Genomic DNA, 25278 nt, shown 5'->3' on the forward strand with positions numbered 1-25278 from the left:
TCTAATCTGTCACTGATCCTTTTCTAACATCCACCAACCTTCTTACAACATCCATTGTGCACTCATTTTTCCAATGTCCTTCCTGATGGCATTTAGCACATTGGTTTGGTCCCAATGGCAGTTTGCTTCTTTCTCGACCTCTTTGTCCTCTCTCTTGCCTGCTATCTCTCTGACCTAGCCAACTGGGTCCACCATCCTGCCTCTCTTGAAATCTTGCCAGCGCTATCTCATCCTGAGCCAACCCAGTTGCTATCGGGCCCCAAGAGATAAGGCCTCCTAGCCCTGTGGCCATGTCTTTTTCCTTTCCAATTTCTTTCTAGTGCTCCTTTTCCCTGTCCTTCCACAACATTTGCTGTGCCCTCATTTTTCCAGTGACCCTGCTTGTGACATCTTGCACACTCATTCGGTCCCAAAGGGGGCCTGTGGCACCCTCGGGCTTTCTCCATCTTACCTAGTCCTTTTCCTTTCCATCCTGACCCATCGGACTCCCTTTCCTGACCCTGTTGCGATGTAACTGTCAACAACCTTGCTTTCCTACACACCGTCGCTTTCTCCTGTTTGTCCTGAGTCACCTCACATGACATGTAAACTTTATTTGCCACTTTTGTCATCCTTTTTAATGTCATATATTCCAACCCAGGGTCTCTCTGGAGCTTTTCCTGAATATCTGGAGCACACTGACCAACAAAGACACTCTTTAACATCACTTTCCCTTTGGCACAACCATCCTGATCATCCATATCATAAGGAGAATATCTCCTGAATGCCTTTTTCAACCTTTTCAAAAACACTGCTGGACTCTCATCTTCTTCCTGCTTCATCTCAAAAATCTTTCCCAAATTGGGGATCCTTGGGGATCCCTTTCGCAAGGCTCGAACAACCAACTGCTGATACAACTTCAAAGAATCCCTATGTTCTCTCTCATTAGGTTTCCAGTGGGGATCCATCCTCACTGGATACACCTCTTCCTGATATACATCTGCTGCAGTCTGACTCTGTATGCAAGCATGTTCCCTCAAGGCTTCCTGTTTTCATACCTGCGTCAACAACACTCGTTCTCCTGCTGTTAGCAACATTTCCAACAATTGTTTCAAATCCAGCCAACTAGGATTGTGAGTCTGAATTATGCCTTCTACCAAATTTGCCATTCCTCTTGGATCCTCTGTCCAGGAAGGTCGTGATGCCTTCCAGTTCAGAAAATTGGAAGAAGAGAAGGGCAAATGCTGATACACTTCTCTGGTCTCAAACTGTGGTCTCCCTTGGTTGTCTGGGGACATGGGAACAAGCTGAGGAACCATTCTTATAGGGCACAATGCCTCAGCTCCCTGCAACTTTTCTGTTCTGAAAGCCTCCTGTTCCTTTTTCTTGATAACCCTTGTAGTAAAAGACACAACTGCCGGTCTTTGACCATAGGGGACATTACACAATTATTCTCTATTTTTATCATTCCTGGAAAGACAAATTCATCCTCTCCTCTTGTTATTATCACTCCAAGTTCCTCCCTCGGGGGTAGGTTTGGTCCAAAACTGGAGTCCAACCTGGGCTCCTGCGAAGGCAGGGACATAGTGGCGGCTCCAACCACACCCAAACCCAGTGGAGGTGACAATGGGGGATAAAATGAAATAACAAACAAAATAACATACAACCGAGCCAGCTGGAGCTTATCCTCCCCCCCCCCCCCCAAATTTTCTCTTTAGTGTTCTAAATACCCACTGGAGATAACTAACAACTCTATTTAGAATCCTACTTATCTAAACTTATATTTTAAAGACAATTTGTAACATTTCTACTAAATCTCCAAAACACTAAATCTCCCCTGGAGATGTGGCAGGGAGGAATCTTTTTATCCCACCGCTGCCACCAAATGTGGAGATCTCAGGCAGAGAGGAAATTTTTTTTCTTTATTCTTTTATTCTTTCTTATTCTTATTCACATTAGATGGTAGCGTTACTTAGTTTTGAATATAGGTGATAGAGACTTGGATATTGAAGAACAAAAACAAGTTTATTTCAGGCACAGAGCTTAGTGGTTACAGTAGCTTCTTTAAAGGCACTTAGATAATGGTTGCAAAGTTGTTAACTGATCACTTTGGATCTAACTGGGATTGCTTTCCCTTCCTACTCAGACGCTACAAATAAACCTAAACACGTCACCTAACTTGCTTAATTTAACACCACTAGAGATCTGAGTTCCCCTGGTTTCCCTAACCTGGAACCAGTGTCTTCCCTGTGACTAAAATCACAGACTGACTTAAAATAAGTCACCACTTATTTTAAAATTGACCCAAAATGTCCAATCCTTTGAGGCACCGTGATCCCTTAACCAGAATCAGTCTCTCTATACCTCATAAGGGCACCGACTCTAAAACTAACCTTCCCTGTGGTTTACTGACCACAGACTAAACTGTTTTTTAAAACATTCCTTCCTTTTTCTTCAAACGCCGGTTGGCTCCGCCCTCGTTACTATGGCAACCTGCCTCAGAATGCTGAGCTGGTTACCATCCCCCACGCACTGGTGACTAATACCCTTTTAAACATAGTAAAACTTGACTTTTAAAACGAAATTAAACATGACATCTATAAATCAAAATAAAAACACACTTCTTTACTTTTCATATGAACCTTTTGATAAGGCAACTTAAAATTTAACAATTTTAAATGAAAATCCAATCTTTATCTCAAAATTTGAGTTTCAATTACAAATAAGCTTTAAAGAAGATGCTAAAAAGGGATTCAATCAAGAACGGGGAACATGGGAAATTATAATGAAAAAAGACCAAAAGTTAATAAAAATATTATACCAACAACTACTAGAATGGGCAACAGAAGAGGAATACATAAAAGAATGTATGATAAAATGGGCAAAAGACATAGGCCATAGTTTGAATTTGGAACAATGGGAAAAAATTGGAAAGAGAAACTAAAATATACAGCTGCAACGGATATTAAAGAAAACTGGTGCAAGATGCAATACAGATGGTATTACACCCCAGAAAAATTATCAAAATTTAATAAAAAGAAATCTAATATATGTTGGAAATGTGGGAAAAATTGGGACATTTTATCATCAGTGGTGGACTTGCGAGAAATTAAAAGAATTTTAATACAATACATCAAATAACACAGGAAATCGTAGAAATCAAATTTAAATTAGAACCTGAAATGTATTTACTAAGTTTTACAAATTCAAAATTTAAAAAAAAATGAGGACAGAATATTTTTCTACATAAGCACAGAGGCCAGACTAACAATAGCGAAAGTCTGGAAAGGGAAAAAACTTCCTACTCCCGAGGAATGGTTAATCAGAATCTTGGACATGATACAAATGGATAAGCTAACACAAAAAATAAGAGAGGGTAAAAATAAAACAGACTGGACAAACTTCATAAAATTCTTGATAAAAAGAAGAATGGACTTCACGATAGACTTATCTACAATATAAAACAGTTTAAGCGAAAAGAGACTAAGGGAAAATACCAATATGTAATCAACGAAAGAGAAAACTCCAAGGTCAAGATGGGAAGTCAACCATTTTTTTAAATTCTTTTTTTTCTTTTTTTTCTTCTTTCTATTCTTTTCTTTTCTTTCTTTCCCCCCCCCCTCCGTTTTTCTCTCTTCACCTACTTTCAGAACCCCTTCACCTCCCTCACTTTCCTATCAATATATTGTTCCACCACTTTCGATGTATTATGTTTCTTTACAAAATAAAATAATGAGTAGAAAGAAAGAAAGAAAGAAAGAAAGAAAGAAAGAAAGAAAGAAAGAAAATTTGAGTTTCTTGTGTTTGAAGTGGTTCCCAAGTGGCCATCCTGGGAACCCCTTTCAAAATACTGGTAATTTAACACATACACACACACACAATTTTTTTTCTTTCTCTCTCTCTCTCATGCACAGTAAGCAACTTCTTAAATTGTTTCAAATTATTTACTCTATACCGAAGGAGGAAATTTCCCGTTTTAACCTCATAAACAAAAACCTAGAGCTCTGTTCCTAACTTTTGTTCCTCCTTCAGCCATGACTTAACTGTAGGTTACCCTTCCAAACCTAAACCTTAGAGCTCTATTCCTGCCCTTTGGGGATTTATGACGTTTTCTTGTCCACCCAAACAAAGGGTTTCAACCGGATCACTGGACTCCCAACATTTTTACCCAGGCACACACTTTCAGACTCCCAAGGACCCCTCTCACAGGTATTTATCCCAGGCCTATTAAAGTGTAAGAAGACACACACTTTCGGACCTCCAGGTACCCCTACCACAGGTAATCTATGCCGGGCCTAATAATGCATATCAAGAAATTCCACTTGCCTGTTTTCACTTTTGTCCAGGTCCCTTGGCGGCCGTCCTCCCAGATGGTGGTTGTTTCAAAACTCTTTGCTTTGGAAGAAGGGGACACTCACCCTTCCTCGAGTGCCTCGATGGGAACCACCGGTTTATGTTGATGTGGCCGCTTCTCGGTGCGAACCGATCGATGCGCCCCGGGAGGGCAACACCTGTTCTCAGCTCCCAAGAGCAGCTCCGAAATGGGATCGCAGCGAATCTTCAGCTTCTGGGTTCCCGGTCAGGGAACCAGGAAATGTAAGGGAACAGCGAGCTGTACCTATTTCTTACCAACCGGGATCTTGCTGAATTGCTATGGATGACCATTCAGAGCCCAAATTGAGTTAAGAACAAAACACCTTTATTGGCAGACAGACAACATATCCATTACATTTTTATGTTGTAGGCTAAGCTGCCGCCCCGAGCATCTGAACTCAGGGTTTCTTGTATCCCAGTTGTTTACTACCTAAAGTTCCTCTTTTCTGGTATCAAACATTACAAAGTTTAGCAACTACTTCCTTTGACGTAAACAACACCCGCTGCAAAACATATATTTATTTATTTATTTTTTATTTGCGCCATTTATATACCGCCCTTCTCACCCCGAAGGGGACTCAGGGCGGTTTACAAGTATATATACATACAATATATTATATTATACAACTATATCGCAATATTATTAGTAATATTGCATGTAATATAAATATACAATTATAATAGTGAATTATAATTATTATTACATTGTATTACATCATAATATTATTATTAATATTACATGTATATACAATGTATTATAATATTAGTATAGTACATTTATTGCGTACATTTTCCAGTAAGTAGCTGACCATAATCGGCCGACCACAAACTGTCAGAACATTCTTGTGACACTTGCCTTTCCTCTGGAGAAGGCAGGTTGCAATCTTTAATATTAGACTTTTAAAGCATACATTCTAATATTCAAGCAGGCAACAATAGACAAAATGGAGACACTTTGGTTGACTGTTCTTCACTGCTCCCTTCAGTTTGAATTTTGGCGGTAGCCACGCCCCTCTCCCCACTGGGCATATAAGGCAGCCCTGGGCATCCGCCGCAAAGGCAACAAGAAAGGAAGAGGTTTGCCAGCGGGGATGGAAGGGCGGGCTTGTGTGAATTCACAGAGTACACTCGAAGAAACATGGTTACAGGTAAGCAACCTGACCTTTTTCTTCGTATACTCTGTGAATGCACACTAATGGAGACTAGCACGCTGAGGTCCAGGACGGTGGGACAGAGCAAACCCGACAATGAGTTGAATGTCCAAACCCAATTTTTATTAGGACACATCAAAGAGAAATAGGCACAAAGTGAAAGGGAGGTCAGGATATCTACCAAGTGCATAAAACATGAGACATAACCATGTTGAGATGTATCCCTGTTAAATGGGCAGTAAGATAGCCCAGGGAAGAAGGTGCAAATAGAACAACAGTATCTCCTGAGGGAGAAAAAAACACAGTGTAACCTGTCCTAGAAAGGGACCGAAAGTAAACAGACCTCTAACAGCGTAAACCATTGCATAAGAGAAAAGAGCAATGTGAGAAACATTGGCATAGTGCAATCACATAAACAACGTGAAAGAAGAGCGAGAATAAAGCTTGTTATGTAAATAGTAACACCTGGAATGAGATTAATTCACTTCCTCCCATTCCCACTGTATGCATGTCCCCTCTTATCCTCTCTATTTTTACAGGTAAGTATTCCATAGTGAAAAACCGATGTCCTCTAATATAAGCAGGAGGACAAAACCGATCTAGCAAAAGCAGAGTCCTTTTGGGCCCTCGAGTCCATTCTATAGTGGGAAACGAACGTCAAAGGGTTCGACCAATTCGCTGCTTTACAAATGGAGTCAAGAGGGATGCCCCTGAGAAAAGCAGTAGAGGTGGAAAGGCCCCTCATTGACCTTGGACGAATCGACGGGGGAGGAGGGCGCTTAGCCAGTTCATAAGCAAGTTCAATAGCTTGTGCAATCCAGTGGGAGAATCTCTGGGAGGAGATTGGATTACCCAATTTGTCCGGGGCATAAGCGACAAAGAATCTTGGTGTTTTGCACATTGCCCTAGTACGGTCTCTACAGAAAAGAAGTGCTCTCCTCACATCCAGGAAGTGAAGTCTCCGTTCAATAGAACATGAGGGGTTGGGGGAAAAGGCTGGGAGCACAATGTCCTGGTTTAGATGAAAAGCAGAGACTACCTTAGGAAGAAAGGTGATATCCAGACAGAGGACAGCGCGGTCATGGTGGAAGCGAAGGTAAGGTTCATCCACTCTAAGAGCTGCCAGTTCTGAAGGCCTACGGGCCGAGGTCACAGCAACCAAAAAAGCTACCTTCCATGAAAGTAGGTGAAGGTCAGCTGACGCCAGTGGCTCGAACGGCGAGGATGTGAGCTGGGAGAGCACGAGCTCGAGGCTCCAACCAGGTGTTGGTGGCTGTGTCGGAGGGCAAAGATTGTTGCAGTCCTTCAGAAAGGTCTTTATGAGATTATCACTAAACAGGGACGGCTGACCGTGGCGTTGGAAGCACCAAGATAGGGCAGCTAGATAGGACTTCATAGAGGCGAGGGAGAGCTTTCGCTCTGCAAGGGTCAGCAGGAAGTCCAGGACCACCGATACCGAGGTCGGAAAGGTGTTGATGTTTCAGGACTGAAGGAAAGTACGAAACCGAGAGATCTTATAGGCATAAGCTCTGGTTGTAGCCGGCTTGTGTGCTGCACGGAGAACCTGTTGGAGATCCAGGTGGAGGGAGTTAAGCAAGAATCCTCCTAGCAGTGAGATGTAGAGAGGAGAGGTCCGGATGAAGGATTTGACCGTTCTCCCTGCACAGAAGATGCGGCAGAAGCGGAAGAGAGCAAAAGGTCCCTCTGGAGAGATGAAGAAGGGCTGGGTACCACGGTTGTCGCGGCCATGCTGGGGCCGTGGCCGAGGCCAGACGAAGTCTCTCTAGGACCCTCGGTATCAGAGGGAAGGGAGGAAATAGATAGAGTGGTCCCGATGACCAGTCTAGAAGAAAGGCGTCCCCGAGGCATCTGGGAAATGAGGCCGGAGGGAGCCTCACTCTGCATCGAGGTAGCTGCACGTTCTGAGGAGAGGCAAAGAGGGTAGGCCATCTCCAGTCGCGAAAGAGATCATGGAGAGTGTCAGGATCGAGCTGCCACTCGTGGGAGGAGCTCGTCATCCTGCTCAGGGCATCAGCTAGGCCATTCTGGAGACCTGGGAAATGGAGTGCCAATAGGTGGATCTTGTAGCCTACACATCAGTGCCAGAAGTGGGTGGAGAGAAGCATCAGCTTGCTCGAGCCCATGCCACTCTGTTTGTTGATGTAGAATACTGCCACTGTGTTGTCTGTTTGAATGAGAACAGTTCTGTGGAGGATCAAGCGGGCAAAGGCCTTTAGGGCCTTGAAGACGGCTAGGAGTTCTAGGAAGTTTATATGACTGTCCTTCTCGCGAGGGGACCAGGTCTTGGAAGGTGAGGCTGTCCATGTGAGCTCCCGAGGCATAGTTGGAGGAGTCGGTGGTTATGGTAATCGACGGGCGAGCGGGATGGAATGGTAAATCTTTGCACACGTTGGATCAGGATTTCCACCAAAGAAGGGACCGATGGATGTGAGACAGTACGGAGAGGAACTTTGAGCTGGGGTGGTGAGAGGGTTTGAAATTGAACCACCTTTGTAGAGGCCTGAGGCGTAGTCTGGCAAAGTCTGGCAAAGAGGGTAACCAGAACCGTAGATGCCATATGACCGAGAAGAACCTGGATGGATCGGGCCCGAACCCTCTGGTTGCCTTTGCAAAGAGTGAGGTGATGATGGAGGGAGAGAAACCTGTCGGATGGAAGGGAGACAGTCTGGGCGATGGAGTCAAAGAGGGCACCGATGAAGCGGATTTCCCTCGATGGAATGAGGAGAAACTTCTCGGCACTGAGCTGGAGGCCAAGTGAGTCCAATAGTTGGAGGATGTGATCAACATGGCGCCGCAGCATGACTAAGTCGGGCCCAACAAGAAGCCAGTCATCCAGATACGGGAAAACCGTGAAGCCTTGCAGTCTGAGGTGCGCCGCAACTACGGCCACCACCTTGGTGAAGACCCTCGGTGCCGTGACAAGACTGAAGGGTAAAACGGTAAACTGGTAGGTCTGGTTGAGGACCTTGAAACAGAGAAAGCGTCTGTTGGCTTTTCGTATTGCGACGTGGAAATACACATCACGTAAGTCTATGGACACAAAATAGTCTCCTCACTGAAGCATCGGGAGAATGGATGCAATGGACACCATCCGGAATTTTGTTGGACGAACGAAGAGGTTCAGGGCTCTTAAGTCTAGGATGGGACAGAGACCCCCTCCTCTCTTTGGGACCGTGAAGTATCTGGAAAAGAAGCTTCGAGGGTCCTGTTCGGATGGAGAAAGCCGAATAGCCCCTTTGGCAAGGAGGGAATCGATTTCAGCGAGGATCTCTGGGGAGGGGTTGGTGAGGAGAACCTGACCTGTAGGAGGGAGTTCTTCGAATTCTAAGGCATAATCCTCTTGGACAATGCGGAGAACCCAAGCATCTGAAGTAATAGACTCCCACTGGTGGTAGAAAGGAGCTAAACCGTCTGTGAAGAGGCAAAGGTGTGGAAGCGGCGGGACAGAGGGTTGTAGAGGCAACATGTTGGCTGCACCGGTACCGAAGGTGGAGGTTGGGCAGGGAGGTACGGCGTCAGGTACGACAATGGGCCTGAGCAGGGGCAGAGGTGGCTCGACCGCGCTGCTTTTGAGCTTGAGCAGAGCAGCGAGGTTGGTGCTGGTTTTGGTGGTTCGAACTCAAAGGCTTGCTGTCGAAAGGGCTGAGGTGGGAAACGGCGAAAACGATGAGGGAACCATCGAGTGCGCTGGGTGTGAGGTTATTCGACTCCACACTTTGAAACCAGAATTTTAAAATCATGGTTGGATTTAAGTTTGTCATCAATGCCGGCGTTGAATAGACCCAACGCATCGAAGGGTAAGTCTTCAATGACCTGTCCAGAAGAGGAGGAAAGACCCGACGACCTGAGCCAGGAATGACGACGGATGGCAACCACATGGGCAATCATTTTGCCAGCAGTGTCCCCAGTATGCTTAGCCCTCTGGATCTGATGATGGGCTAAGGAGTCAGCTTCTTGTTGAAGCGTGGTAAGGACCGACTGATCTTCGTCAGAGAGCTTTGCAAAGAAGGGCTGGGCCTTTTCCCAGAGGATTTGCTGGTAGGCGCCCATACAGGCCTCATAGTTAGCCATCCTACAGAGTAGGAGAGCTCCAGAATAAAGTTTTTGACCTACGGCATCGAATCTTTTGCCCTCTCTATCAGCTGGAGTGTTGGACTGACGACCTGAAGACTGAGAGGCCTTGACGACCATAGAGTTAGGGTTGGGATGGTGCTTGAGCCATTCCATAGCATCGTCGTCGGTATGGTATCAGGCCTCGATCCTTTTCGAGGTAGGTAGTATCGAAGATGGCGTTTTCCAAGAAGCTTGGATAACGTCCAGTAGATACGGTAAAAATGGTAAAAGGGTAGCCGGAGGAGCTTGGGCCTGGACCCTTTTGAAGACAGGGTAGGTCACCACCTCAGAGGTCTGCTTGATTTCCATCCCTAGGGTGTCAGCCATTCTGACCATGTGATCAGAGAAAGCTGGACATTATCTGTCGGAGAAGGAGGGTCGACTTCGTAGGCATCGTGAGGAGGAGAAAGGTCAAGGCCCAAAGAGACGACAGAAGCCGAAAGTACGGAGTCTGGTCGATCGACATCGGTCTCATCATCCTCGGCCCCTTGAGGGGACCGAGGGGAAGATGAAAGCACAGTCTCTGGAGGAGGCCTAACCTCAAGAGCAGGAGCAGCTGGTGGCCGAATGTCTTTGGAGGCCGAGGCTTGAGCCGCTCAGGCTAAGCGGGCCATCTGTCTCCCCCGCTCCAGAGTCAAGGTTGGGAGAAAAAGTTGTTGCCAAGATTGTTGGCGGCCTATGACGGGTTCAACCATCTGTACCCTGACCACTGTTTGGATGGACTGGTGGGGTGAGTTCTGTATTTCGCCTTCAGACAAGTGCTGAGGGGAGGGACTGAGAGACATCCCGAGACTGCTGGGCTGGTTCAATCGGCAAGGATTTCCTTGACGAAGTCACTGAGGAAGAAAGAACATCTCTCCTCGAGGAAGCCGAGGAGGAAGAGTGTTGGGTCATCCGCCTCTTAGCTGGCGGCTGTTTAGAGGGCGCCCTCATCGATTTGCCTGGTGTCGGAGGAACTGCTGTTGAGTCAAACTGGGCTCGACAAAATTCCTCTTGGGCCCTCTTAAAAGCGATCTTCATCGCCGAGGTCGAGGAGGGTCCCACGTTTCCGGACTGAGTCGACACCGTAGCCATGGTCAGCATGTATGGCAGTTTAGAGGGCTTGGCCACTCTAGAGGACCTTGAGGCCCTGGAGGAGACCGAAGAAGCCTTAGCGGCTGGCGCCGACATCGCTCTCAAAGTGGAAGGAGTAGGGTCTGGCGCGAGCGAACTCTCGTAGAGCACCGTCCTCAGTCTTGCCGCTCTGTTTTTCCTCGCCTGTGCCGTGAGAGCTAGGCAAAAGTGGCAGGTAACGACAACATGGGCCTCGCCAAGGCAAAGGAGACACTTAGCATGGCCGTCTGAGCCGGGAATCTTAGCAGCGCACTGAGTGCAACGCTTTAAGCATGTGGTAGACATAAGAACGAAGAGTCCGAAGTGAGCCTTGCGGCGGAAAAAAAGTAACTGGAGAGCGGACACACAGGGCTGCCTTATATGCCCTGCGGGGAGAGGACGTGGCTACCGCCAAAATTCAAACTTTAGCTTGGAAGAGTTTTCCGTCGGAGCCCGCGCAGGTGCAGTTTCTCCATTAGTGTGAATTCACAGAGTACACAAAGAAAAAACATTTTTTGTTTTTTGTAATTGTCTGCGTAATTTGCCCATTTTAATCAGAATAGGAGTTTACTGATGATGGAGTCCTGGCCTTCAGCTTTCCTACAATTTCCCAAAGCCCTGGGATTACAGAAATAATAGCAAAGACAAGAGCAAGGAGCTTTCCTGTCTGCTCCCTTAAAGCCCTGCTTAAGATGGTGGGTGGCATACTCTCAGGCTCTCACGCTAGCTCGTAACTGGGCTTGCATATTAAAGTAAAAAAATGACTGAGTGACAGCTTGTATCTCAAAAACTCGTAAGCTGATTCACTTGTAAGTCAAGGTTTCACTGTATATATTTAAGAAGGGACTGGAGCAAGCAAGGAAGCATGGAAGAAAGAGGTGGGAGTATTAACAGGTGAGGGACAAGATTTTAAGCTGGGAGTAGAGGGGGGTCGATGGGGCGGGTACATTTCTACATTTGTTCCACATAAAAAGCAAAGACTTGTCCATACAGTGGTGTAGCATGCATCATTGGCTGTTTAAGACATCAGGGATTTCTGTACTTTGCAAGGAGGATAAAGGCCTCCAGAAGACTAGAATGGCCATACTCTTGGCCACATTTTGCCCACTCATATTTCAGTCATTGTTGTTTGGGCCTAAACAGCAAAACAGAGACAATCTGACCTAGACCTTTGGCTGGCAAATGGACACTTAACTTTTAGGAAGACCTTCCTGGCAGTGAGTGCTGTCCAGCTATGAAATATGCTTCCTGGAGAGTTTTAAATTGAGGCTGGATGGTCATCTGTTGGCAGTGCGTTAACTGTGTGTTCCTACATGCCAAGGACTAGATTGCTCTTGTGCTGCCTTCCAACTATGATTCTATGATGCTAAAGTGCTTCAGAAACGCAAAGAAAGGTTGGCAGAATATTCTTTTAAAACCCATGTAAGAATTTTAAAAATGTTTGATTGACACCCTTCCAATATTCTGAGTTTGGGACACTATGGTATGAAGCACATGACTGATAGGATTACAACAGGCTGTGGGTATGTATTGGATTTATACAAAATCAGCCAAGGAAATTGGTAAAGGAATGGTAAAAAAAGCTCCTGTATTCACATAAGGATTTCACACTCTTGGAATTTTTATCACCACTAACACCATACTCTGCAGTTTTCAAAGAACAGAATACTATTAGAGTACTTACCATCATCTCCTATAAAACCCGGCAAATATATAGCTTGACTTTGCCTATGGGTCCTTCTAACAACCTTGTCTTCTCCATGGACACTCACTTTGATGCTGTATCTGCCATTATTTTTGAATGATGTAAAATACCTTGAATAGATCCCATCATACTTTATTATATCAGCACCTTAAGACATAAAATATTGAGAATTAATATCTATCTATCTAAGAAATATATCCATGTATGTATGTATGTACGCACGCATGCAAGTATGTATTTTTCAGGGTGGCTCCCACCTCTAGATAATTGTGTGGCTCCCACTGACGATGACTCTGGACCAAACTTGGTACAAATATCCCCACAATTAACAGAAAATACTGGAAGAGTTTGGGGATACACTGTTCCCTCACTACTTTGTGGTTCACTTTTCGCGGATTCGCCATTTCATGGTTTTTCAATAAACTCTAAAAGACTATTATGAATTATAAAAAATTACAATTTACAGCCTAAGGAAGGGAGGAAGGAGAAGCCAAAAGGAGAGAAAAGGAGTCCAAGCGGCAACAGGAGGAGGAGGAGGCGATTTATCAACACACAATTGGTTGATAAAGACTTAAAATAGTGTATAACTACTAATGTATAAATATTGAAATAAATATAGCGTCCCTACTTCACGGATTTTCACTTATTGCGGGTGGTCCTGGAACCTAGCACCAGTGATAAGTGAGGGAACACTGTATTGTATGTATGTATTTCATAAAATTTCATTCTTAAAATCCAAATGCAAACAATGACCATTTTAATATTTAACATTTCAAAATACCTAACCCAGGCATTGCTGGGTACCTAAGCAAGTTTACAATAAACATCTTACTGTTTGTCATTTTTAAAAAATCCTATCAGATGTATGATATGTTCACACATGATATCTTCTCCTGTTTACAAGGAAATAAAGAACATATATTAACACAAGCACTTGAAAATAAACTTACCTGCACCATCATCAAGTAGCTTTAGCTCTACAGGTTTATTAGATGTGGATTCAACTGTGGCCATGACTTTGGCTCCAATAACTGGCAAAAATCCTTGGCTGACTTCTGCATAAATGATCATTGGATTAGGAAAACTGATGCTACTGTTACTCATGTAGGACTTCACAGTCACTGGAGGAACAGTGACAGATGCGGCTCGAGTGGTGACCGTTATGGAAATGACTTGAGCTGCTGAGTGAATATTCTGAATTGAATAAACCCAGCTTCCTGTCTGCAAATCAAAGTGTTACAATATGAAATGCTGCATGTAAAACTTCTGGAAATAGTTACCCCGCATTTATACAATGTTATGGTGTTTTACCTGTAGCTAGCAAAGCTGTAATTCCAGTAGCTTTGTAAGATAGATAGATAGATAGATAGATAGATATTGCAATACTTAGTCACAATGCTTCATATAAGAACAAGCACATTTTAATTATTAAACTAGCTGTGCCCGGCCACGCGTTGCTGTGGCGAAGTATGGTGGTATGGGAAATAAAGTATTGAAGAATTGGTGGTAGTTAAGGTAAAGGATAAAGGTTTCCCCAGACGTTATGTCCAGTCATGTCTGACTCTGGGGGTTGGTGCTCAACTCCATTTCTAAGCCGAAGAGCCAGCGTTGTCCGTAGACTCCTCCAAGGTCATGTGGGATGACTGCATGGAGCGCCGTTACCTTCCCGCTGGAGCAGTACCTATTAATCTACTCTCATTTGCATGTTTTTGAACTTCTGGGTTGGCAGAAGCTGGGGCTAACAGTGGGGGCTCTCTCCGCTCCCCCAATTCAAACCTGCGACCTTTCAGTCCAGAAGTTCAGCAGCTTAGCGCTTTAACACGCTGCGCCATCAGGGGATATTATTTCCTAAAGGTTGTGAATATACAATATTATTCCTCTCCCTCTAATTAGGACTTTGTTTTTCTTCTTTTTGTTGTATCAACCTAGAGGCATGGATGATGGGTTGTGTTGTCAAATTTTGAGGTTGGGGGGCCTGTAGTTTTGTTGTTTTGTCGGTCGCCATGATTCCATCACTCTTTTATATATATAGATAGTAAATTAAACACATTTATGAATGTATGTTCAATTGAAATAAAACAGAAATAAAACCCTGTTTTTACCATTGCAGTTCCAGGAATCTTCAGCCTAGCTGTTCGGATGTTGGAATTCTCAATTACAAAATCTTTTTTTGTGTACTTCTTTCCTTTGGGATCTGTTAGGGAAATTTCTGGTGGATTTGTGCTTACACTCCATATAATCAGAAAGAAAGTGTCTTTTCCCACAGTTTTATCAACAGTAACAATACCACTCATCAATTTCATACCACCAATGCTTTGTGCCTTACTTTCAAGCTGTTGGGAAGAAGGTGAAAAATAAAAAGTGTTTTAATATAGTGAAAAAGTTGAGTATAGAGACCCACCCAACACCCCCCCCCCCCCGGCCCACACACACACACACACATGATCAGGAGATTGCCTCCGTGGACACTCTTTCCGCATTCTGTTAGAAATGTGGAAATCCAGCATGAGGCATGCAACAGTCAACTTTTTGGCCCTTATCCTGTTATCTGCAGCTTTTCCCAGTGATAAAGGCATGCTTTGGGTGGTTTTCCCATCACTGTGGAGCAAGTTTTTGCAGTTTGTGGACCTGAAGAAAGGAGAAGGGACTGTGTCTAGTCCAGTTATGCTGGATTCTACTCTACAATCAGAAAGGCTTGGTGTTTCCCAAGATGCTAAGCCTTAGTCATAAACAGATTTGGCACCTTGAATAACTCCTTAAAAGCTGGAATGGATTCATTGCTCCAACTAAAACTGAATCTACACTGCCCTATAACCCAGGATCTGATCTCAGATTATCTGCTTTGAACTGGATTATATGAGTCTACACCACCAGATAATCTAGGATAATCTGGGATCACATTCTGGGATATAGGGCAGCCTGACATGGGAATCATCAGCTGCAACTGCCTTACAGCTAAACATAGTTAAGATGTTGAACAACCATATTTGGCACCCAGAAGCTGTTACAAATGCGTTTCAAAACCATTGTTTCTAAACTGACTTAAGTAATATTTTTCTGTATTGCTATAGTTTCTGTGTTTATACATTATTCTCATCTATAAGGTCTTGTAATTTTCAAAGCAAAAGTTGGAGAGATATTTAAGCAAATATACAAAATGCCAACCAACGACTTTAGTAAAATGTTTCAAAGGTACATGCTAATTACTACACATGATAACAGAAATGTGCAAAAACAGGTGAGACCTCCCAAGTAATGCATTATTTAGGTTATTTAATGATTTAAAGCACATGTTTTTTGGGGATAGCATAGAGTCACAAATGTATGCACTAAAATGTGTAACATGTATGTTAATAGAATGAAACAAGCAATAGTAGCAAAAACTGGACTATGGAATTATTATTATTGACACAAAGACAAAGTATGACACAGCTTAGGCGATCCCTTGTAGTTCGAGGATGATGGTCCTCCATTTCCAAAAAGACGCCTGTGCGTGATTTTTTTTTTAATGTGTGAAGGTCGGTGCACAGCCGGTCAACACACAGTCTTCACAGATTGAGGTCCCAGCAGTGGTGTGATTAACACAACAAGAGTGGCTTCTCAGTCTGTTGCAGCCTTCTTCCGCCTTCACAGCTATTGTAACATGTACCATGTTATCCTCCGCCTGCTCCGCCGTTGAGGTCTTTGGGTCTTCGGATTGTTCTTGGTCTGGATCCTCCCCTGTGTCCACTCCTGGGAGTGTGTGACTCCCATGGTTGTGCCCTCAGGTTCACTGGAACATGCAAGCCCCCTCACCATGTCAAGGTGACAGTCCAACGAGGGAGATATATATGCTGAATTTCGTATCACAAAATCACAAGTCGAACACTTCCCAAGCGTTGAGAACTATGTGATATATTTTCGGATGATGTGCGCAGATCCCAGTAAGGTGGCCTTTTGCAGTTGACAGATCATAATTTTGTGAATTTTAATTGTTTCCAAATGCTGACTGAGATATTTTGGCACAGCACCCAGTGCAACAATTACTACTGAGACCACCTGTACTGGTTTATGCCACAGCCTTTGCAGTTCGATCTTGAGGTCTTGATTATTATTATGTTACCCACCTATCCTCATGGCTCAAGGCGGGAACAGCTATGCTTTAATGTTTGCTAACTACCAAAAATTGTAAACGGGCTGTGGCACAGGCTGGTTAGTAGCCAGCTGCAATAAATCACTATAACCAAGAGGTCATGAGTTCAAGGTCAGCCCCTGTCAGAGTGAGCACCCAACCATTAAAAAAAATAGTACTACTCGTTGTTGACCTAAGCAACCCGAAAGATAGTTGCATATATCAAGTAGGAAATTTAGATACCACTTATGTGGGGAGGCTAATTTAACTAATTTACGACACCATAAAAATCAGCCAGCAGCCTTTGGAATGAGGAAGTATCCAAGGACTAGGCATCACAGTGGATGATGAAGCAGCTGCTCCCCCTGTGGCCAGAATTGAGCATACCCTCAGAAAGCTGGAGAAGGTTAAATTGCCTCTGTGTCTATGTCTTAAATTGCCTCTGTGTCTGTGTCTCTCTGTTCATATGGCATTGAATGTTTGCTATGTATGTGTACATTGTGATCCGCCCTGAGTCCCCTTTGGGGTGAGAAGGACGGAATATAAATACTGCAAATAAAATAAATAATAATAAATAAACATTATGCTATTTATCACTACAGCTACCAACATATCCCAAATCCTTCCAAAGCCTTGATATCCAGACCTGTATAGATTGTTGACTGATATCTCCACCTCCAGATGAAATCCCACTGAAAGCATCCATGAGGCCATTGGAATCCAAACTATCTGTGGCATAAAATGCCAAACCTCCTGAAATGGGATTGGTAGAAGAAATTAGAATAGGTTGCAAACTAGTATAAAAATAACGTGTTTTGTAGTAGTGAAACCAAATGAAGTTTTACAAGCATAACTGTCCCATTGTCCAAAAGCCTAATGTTTCTCACCTCCTGTATCTATCTATCCCCAATGCTCATTTTCCTCCATGTCTAGTTTATATTGTGAATAAGGGCCATACATAACTGTTCTTAATACAGCATCATGTACATACTGTGTTCCCTCCACCCTCCTTTCCTTCTCTCTCTATCCCAACACGCAGAAACAAAATATCACTTCACTTCTCAACTGTATTTCAAGATGTGATAAACTGAAAAGAATAGGAAGTATTGTGAGAAATTACACAGACAACACTCTTCCCATATTTTGGTCCATTCATGTCACAATGACATAATATATGAGCTGGAGGAACTCTGCATCCCATCATGCAATGTCACAGACTCCCATGTCGGAAAGCATGGAAACATCCAGAGCAAGGATGTAAAATATGAAGAAAAGGCACTTGAGTTTAAAAAGGATGTACTTAGTATTAAAAATCTGACTCAAAACAAATATAGGAAATATAAGGTGGTAAGGCTCCTCTTCCCAGTATACTTAAAGATATTGTTTCTCAGGAGTCCAGATTCAAACTCCCAGTATCAGCAACTGTCCATTTCTGAAGCAGAGAGCTCCAAGGATGGAGAACCCAAAATAAGAAGGCCAAGAAAGGTTCTTAAGGTAATAAATAATACTGCTTTAACAATGCAGAAGACAGATTGGTGTAAAATTATTTTAAAGCAACAACAAGGATTACCACAGTCTCGTTTCAGGCTGGAAGCGGAGACATTGACGTGAAGAAATCTAATGTCATTTATTCAGCCATTTTATTTAATTTGCATCCTGCCTTTCTCTCAGTCTGAGATCCAAAGTGGCTTTCAGAGTGAGTTAGAACAGTAGATTATACCAAAGATAAGTGCGGGGGAGGGGGGCAACTGCATGGAAAAACATTAATTTTAGAAATTTTAAAAGGCTGTTGAAATAATAAAAGACAATGCATACCCCAATAAAAGGGCCTTCTGCACCAAATTGAACATACAAAGGCCTGAGTAATCAGAAAGGTCTTCCCTTGCCATTGGACAGTGAGCCAAGAACAGGGCAACCCAACTTTTTGCAGCAAGAAATTCCAGTTATGGAATAACCACTGAGATTATTTTCTCCTGAGATCTCACCAAACATGCCTATAATGTTGGTGGGATCAAGAGAAAGCCTTCACTTAAAAGATCTTAAAGGCAGACAGGCTCATTTCGGGAGAAATTGGTTTTCAAGCAGTCTGGTCATTAATTTATGATATTGAATGAATCACTTGTCTCAATATGTATCAAAAGCGCTTCCTTACTTTTTTGTCCCCAGTATCTGATGCACATCTGTACTTTTCTTCAGCAGCTGGACATCCCATTTTGTTAACATGATTGCTAGGAATTGTTCCATGTGGGGACAAAGTAGCAAAGACATTGTGAAGTACATTAACACAATGGCTGGGTAGCAGCCTACCCAGCTAGCATTGTAGAGCACAAAAGAAAAAACTTTTGACACCTGGCTTGCTCATTCACCTGTCATGTCTGCCAACTTTTCTAGTTCATTTGAAGTCCCTGAACCAAAAGCAATGGTATGAATTATAGACCCACTGTTCTGAATCTGAGGAAAACAAGAACGTATGGCCGGATCTTCACCATGTGTCAAAAGCACAATTTCACAGCCTTCTGAACTTGGATATTTATTCAGAAATACCTATTTGGGAAAAAAGACTTAAGAGTTTTAGCAGCAATGAAAAAAGTAATATAGGAAGCTCGTTGAAACTCAAATGTTAGAAAAAACATTTCAACAACTTATTGCATGGTGTGGTTTGCGCATTATGGATCAGGGCAGCTTTCTAAACAACTCATCACAAAATTGATTCCCCAGCTCTTTCTCCCTAGCTGTTCTTCTGCTACAACTGCCATAGCAGATTACTGCAGTCTCCTGAAAGACAAGAATCTACACGAGTGGACATAAAAACAGGCACATTCCCTTGACCAGGCCTGCACAACATGGCAGTAGTAAGTGGCCAAACGTAATTAGGCTAAACCTCTTTGGGCCGCAGATAGGTTTTTAGCACATTACTCAGGGTTTGCAGGAGAGCTCTTTCCTTCAGAGCAAGCATCAAGGTGGATTAGTCTCAATTTCCTCCCTTCCCCTCAGTGTAGTGGTTAGTTGCAATCCTTTTCTGAGAAAAATAAGAAGTGCCTCAGCTCTTGCCTCCACTACTCTCCCTTTCTCATTGCCTCTGGATTGCCTCTCTCCATTGACAGCCCCACAACAACATGCTGAAGTTACGTCCTCCCTCACACAGGAGGGAAAGAAATGGCAGGGAGTTGGTGATTTTTCTTACTGGAGGAGGAATAGACAACAGAGGCAATCCTTAGGCAAAGAAAAAGGAAGAGCAGTGAAGCCATGTTTCTCACAAGCCTCCACAAGCGAAGGGTGCGGCATTGGCAGTTTTGCCATCGGATGAGACGAAAACAACAGAGGCAAAGAGAAAGGAAGAGTGACAGAGTCAAGAACTGAGTTCTTTCTTCTTTAGCGCCTTCTTCTCCCTCTAAACCAACCAATCTAATGTGAAATTTGAACATATCTGAAGCCCAAGAATCCAGACTCCTTGACTAAAGATCTGATACCACTTAACATTTCATCCCCATTCCCCATTATGCCAAACTGAGTTTAACAATCTCCATCTTGGCTCTATCGGTGTTGCTCCCTTTGTCACAAAATAGTTTGGCAACATGGGTGCATAACGAAAGTAAATGTGTAAAGTACTTGGAGAAAGGAATCGTTTTCAATTGCTACTCTGGTGTTGTGTTGCATGTGACCTCCGTCTTTAAGGCTTAGACTCAGAGCCTCTGCGGGCTCCAGCCCCTAGGTCACATGTTGTGCAGGCCTCCCCTTGACCAACATATTAAATGGGAGAAAATCACTACTGCTGGAAACACAAAGGTATATTCCATTGCTCTTTCAGTCAACCTTCACTGATTAGGATGTAGTTGCCAGACTTTAAAATCCCTCTGGGTGCTCTCCATTGGGTTCATCTATTTGGCTGAGGTGACACATATGGAGCTTGCAAAAATCCTCTTTTTTGCAGTAGAGTGGGATGTATACAATGCTTTTGTAAAAAATTTCCCCCTTCACCTGAAATCCTGCAAGCACTCCATCACATATTTTACTTTCTCCAGCGGCTGTGGTAGGAAGATAGCTTGTAAGAGTTTGGCGCACTCCGTCATTGACAATCTTTTGCAATAAAGTCTTGGTGGCTGCTTCGTTATTGAATGTTACAATTCCAACCCAGGATCCACTTTCAATAATCTGGAGAAGAAACAGTTTTGCAGCTTGGTTCAGCCGACCAAGGCGATTGTCCTGCATTTGGGGGAGGGCGATGCGTAAGAGGACATTAATCAATTTTAGACAACTCCATAAGCATTCATTTCAGTGAGACATGGAATGTGCTTTTGTAAACTCTTTTCCAATATACTATCTCTGTGTTCATTGCTTTGTTTGGCACATTCTCTCTTATCTGTTGCCCTTATCAGCCAAATTTCAGAATGTAGCATATGTTAGGTTCTTTTTATTCGTCTCACACAGGCTTCTCCTAGGCCATGGTCAATGGATCTGTTGGATCACAGTTTCCATAATTGCTACTTAATGCTGGTTGGGAATGAGGAGCACAATAGTCCAGGGTGAAAAATTGAGGGGACGTCAACTTAGGAAGGGTAACCCCACAATCTTTTAGTTAGCTTTAAAGATTTATACTCAACCTTTCAATTATGATACCCTAACCCAGAGATGTCAAACTTGTGGTCCTCCAGTTGTTTGGGCTTCCAGCTCCCAGAAGTTCAATGGCCAGCTTATCCAATGGCCAGGAATTCTGGGAGCTGAAGTCCAAAATTCCTGGAGGGCCATATATTTGAATAAAGGAAAAGCAATATAATTAAGTTATTCAGACTATTGACAGACGCACTCTCTGTCTCTAACCAGGTTCTATTTTCTGCTATGTTTCGCAAAGACCTTTCTAGCGATTGTGGAACTTCCTTCCAAGTTCTTTTTTTAAATAATATTTTTATTGAATATTTCCAGATTTTTTTCACACCAGAGGGGAAAATGGAACTGTTGGGGGAAAAGCAAAAAAAGAAGGGTGGGGTAATTGAGTTATTGTTAGTAGGTTAACTCTTTACAAATAGCTAGTATGTCGCTGGGGAAGAGGGAGGGGGTTGAAGGGATGGAGGGAAAGACATTGTACAAAATTATAGTTGTTACATCTAATTCTTCATCTCTATTACCCTTACACATATTACTTCAAGTATTAAAACTGTCACAAATTCCATATTTTGTCTATAACAAAAAGAGATAGTATTGTCCTCTAATTAAAAAAACTCAATAGTCGTATCTTCTTATATTTTCTGTATTATTCCATGTTCTTCTTGTCTTCTTCTTCATTAAAGGTTCGTCTTAATTGATCTTATTTAGATTATTTTTAAATCTTTTAACTCTTTTATCAAATTGTAATTATTTTCTAAATAATCTAAATATTTAGTTTAATCTGCTAGTTAGTAAATTATCATTGTGCAGATAAAATTTTACTATGTATCACTATAGGACCCCCCCTCCCCCAAACAATCCAAATCTAGTTAGAGGACACCAACTTCTCTATTATCCAGAGATTCTTAAGTGAGGGGTTAATAAGTATTATAAAGTGCATATGTAGGGTAATAATAGTATTTTTTTAGCCAACAAGTCCTGAAATCTCAATATTCTTGAAATTATTTTGTGTGTTTATTAGTTTTATTGCTGAAATTAGTTTGTCTATTTCGAGCATTTCACAAACTCTTATACTCTATCCAAAGTCTTTCAAAATTAGTTTTCTTGACATCCATTTTTACATGATCCCCTTGTTTCCATCTGAGGATGAGTCTCTTAATCTCTTCTTGACAGACAGCCATATCTCTAAACATTTTTTTCTTATAGCGAATTTGCCCCAAAAGATCTGGTCTGTCTGTTTCTCCACATCAAGTTCTTGAGTTCCCCCCCCCCCCCCAATGAAATTTTCCAACTTTTCCAACTTTGAGCCACATCAGGAGTGCCTCCCAGTCTGACTTGAGACTGCTCCTGCAGACCATCCAACCACTTAATCTGTACTTTTCCTTGCAGAACTCCCATTTCGGGATCACTCTGCTGTTGTTCCAATTGGTCCCTTTCTACTTAATTTTGATCTTGTGTGTCATCCATTTGATCTTTCATTATCTCCACCTCATTCGGTTCCCTCCTCGCATCCTACTGCATCATCTTTGGTCAGTTTCATGAACTAGAGATTCCAGCTCGATGTCTACTGATTGCCTCTTATTGGAGATAGCATCTAGTATGTCCAACCTATTATTAACTCTGTGTTGTCGAAGGCTTTCATGGCCGGGATCACAAGGTTGTTGTATGTCTTTCGGGCTGTGTGGCCATGTTCCAGAAGTATTCTCTCCTGACGTTTTGCCCACATCTATGGCAGGCATCCTCAGAGGCTCTGAGGATGCCTGCCATAGATGTGGGCGAAACGTCAGGAAAGAATACTTCTGGAACATGGCCACACAGTCCGAAAGACATACTACAACCCTATTATTAACTCTGTTCACCAGTTCATCAGAGTTTCAAGCTGTTGCCTCATGAACTGCATCCAATCATCTCTCTCTCTCTCTCTCTTGCTCTCTTGAGCCTTGGAATTAGTCATCACGTCAGTGTTGGAGTGTTTGAAGAATAATGAGACTGAGGACCCATCCAGACAGGCCCAAAACACAGGATCTGTCTCAGTTTTTACCGGAGGCGTACAAACAGCATCTCCAGTAAAAGTGAATTAATTTGAAATAAACCAAGGATTCCTTGGTTTATTCCATATTAATTAAATACCTCATTAGATCCAGGCCTTCCAAAAGGGATTGCATTCTGTGACACCAGGGATCAATCCACACAGCCATCCTGCACCTTTGGGCTCATGGAGCCAAAGATGTGAGATAGCACCCACTTCATCCCCTCCAGTCCTCATTTAGGCCACCAAACTCACCTGAGAGGCCTGCCGGCAGCAGAGGCCTCTCCCTACAGTCCTTCTGATGTGAGAAAATGGTGCTTCAGGAGGTGTGTGTCGGGGGGGGGGGGGGGGAATGGCTGGTGGTGGCTTCTATGACAGTGGAATGGGAAGTCCACTCTGTGTTTTAGGCCCTTTCTACACTGCCATATATGTGATGAACCATGGGCCTTGTAGTCCTGCTCAGGACATTGTAATCCCTGATGAAGATGAAAACTTGGGTTTTTTACCTTCCCAGTCTGAACTGGATTCCTCTCAGCCAGATCCTTCCCAGGCAGATCTGGAAACCTTGCACCTGCAAGAAAGTTGTGCCCCAGAAGTATGTCAAACAACCCCAGAGCCTACTTCTCCCGTGTTCTTGCGCCGGGAGTTTTGTAAACAACAGAGAAGTTTGGATTCAGCTTCGCGCAGGAGTGCGAGGATAGCAGCTAAGAATGTTGCCAATTAACATTGGTTCTCGTGAGAATCTTTAAGGAGTTTAACATCTGGTCTCAGAGTTTAGCTTTCGTTTCTGATTCCCAGAGAACCGCTTTGGTGAGAAAGTTGGACTCTATATAGGTGTTTTGCCCGCGTAGCAACTTCGCGGAGTCAATTCGTCAGCCTACGGAGCGAGTTGTGTTTGGACAGCGCGCTCCGATTCAAGCCTCGCTTCAGCTCAAGCCTTGCCTTGCTATCCAGCCTTCGCCTTGCTTCCCAGCCTTTGTTTACCTACGGACTTTGCCTTGTTTCCCAGGACTAATCCTTGCCTTGTTTCACGGATTTTACCAAGTTATTCCACGGACCTTGTTCTTGTTCTTAGTTACCTTGTTCCACGTTCAAGCCTTGTTTCAAGTATCAAGTTATTTCCTAGCCACGCTCAAGTTTTATGGACTAAGGACCTTGTCATCTCCCCTCACTTTGCTTGGCAAAGTGAGTGTTTCGGTTATTGGATTACAACTTTGGACCTTAATATTTCTTATTGGACATTGCTTTTTTGGACTAATTCTGACCTTTCCTGAAGGGTCTAATTCTGGACTATTTTCTATACTTGTTTTTATTAACTTTATATATTCCTTCAATAAAGATATTAGTTAGATTCTGGCCTCTGTGTATGGTTATTGGTGCCTCTGCCGCCTGGGTCGTGACAGTTTGACTCCGCCACCCATAAGCACCAACTAACCGAGGCCAGGATGTCTACCGGAGCCGCGCCGGCTGGACAGCCGCTCAGCTACACCATCAGCAAGGACGAAGTGGACCGCATCCGTGACAGACTCAACGCGCAGGATGGAGAAATAAAAGGGTTGAGGGAGCGCGGAGTTCGCCTCCCGGCCATGGCGTTGCCTACCAAGTTTTCTGGAGAAGCTGCTAAGGTTCATGTTTTCCGCCGCCAATGTCAAGCTTATCTAGAGGCCCGTGATGCCGAGTTTCCCCAAGAAGACATCAAGGTGGCGTGGGTCTACAGTCTTCTAGACGGACCAGCGGCTAGCTGGGCGACGGCCCTGTTTGATCAAGCCTCCCCCCACCTAAGTTCAGCACAACGCTTCTTGGATCACCTTAAGGAGACCTGGGGAATCGAGGACAATTTGGAGGCAGCCGGTCACAAACTCCGGCGCCTCCTTCAAGGAGACAGACCCATGTCTCAGTACATAGCCGAGTTCCGCGTGCTGGCCCACAACACCGGCTGGAACGATGTAGCCCTCAGAGGACAATTTCGGGAGGGTCTCAACATTGAAATGCTGGAAGAAATCTCCAAGGTGGATCCTCCCCAGACCCTCGAGGCACTCATTGATCAATGTTTACGGGCTGAAGTCATGATTGCCAACAGGAAACAATGGGTTCGAGGCCA

General features: G+C 43.6%; 1 protein-coding gene across 1 annotated transcript in view; it reads right to left on the bottom strand.

Moving 5' to 3' along the window:
- The window catches only part of LOC100558339 (calcium-activated chloride channel regulator 1), a 53490-nt gene that overhangs the window by 7812 nt on the left and 20400 nt on the right, over window positions 1–25278 (bottom strand). Inside the window, exons 7-12 of the mRNA XM_062978062.1 lie at window positions 20525–20749; window positions 18913–19090; window positions 17193–17299; window positions 14538–14768; window positions 13386–13656; window positions 12415–12582 (exon numbers count right to left, since the gene is read on the bottom strand). Of these exons, the coding sequence (XP_062834132.1) occupies window positions 12415–12582; window positions 13386–13656; window positions 14538–14768; window positions 17193–17299; window positions 18913–19090; window positions 20525–20749 (1180 nt within the window). The remainder of the gene's footprint in view (window positions 1–12414; window positions 12583–13385; window positions 13657–14537; window positions 14769–17192; window positions 17300–18912; window positions 19091–20524; window positions 20750–25278) is intronic.

This window comes from Anolis carolinensis, chromosome 4 (genome assembly GCF_035594765.1).
Source record: "Anolis carolinensis isolate JA03-04 chromosome 4, rAnoCar3.1.pri, whole genome shotgun sequence".
Taxonomy (NCBI): domain Eukaryota; kingdom Metazoa; phylum Chordata; class Lepidosauria; order Squamata; family Dactyloidae; genus Anolis; species Anolis carolinensis.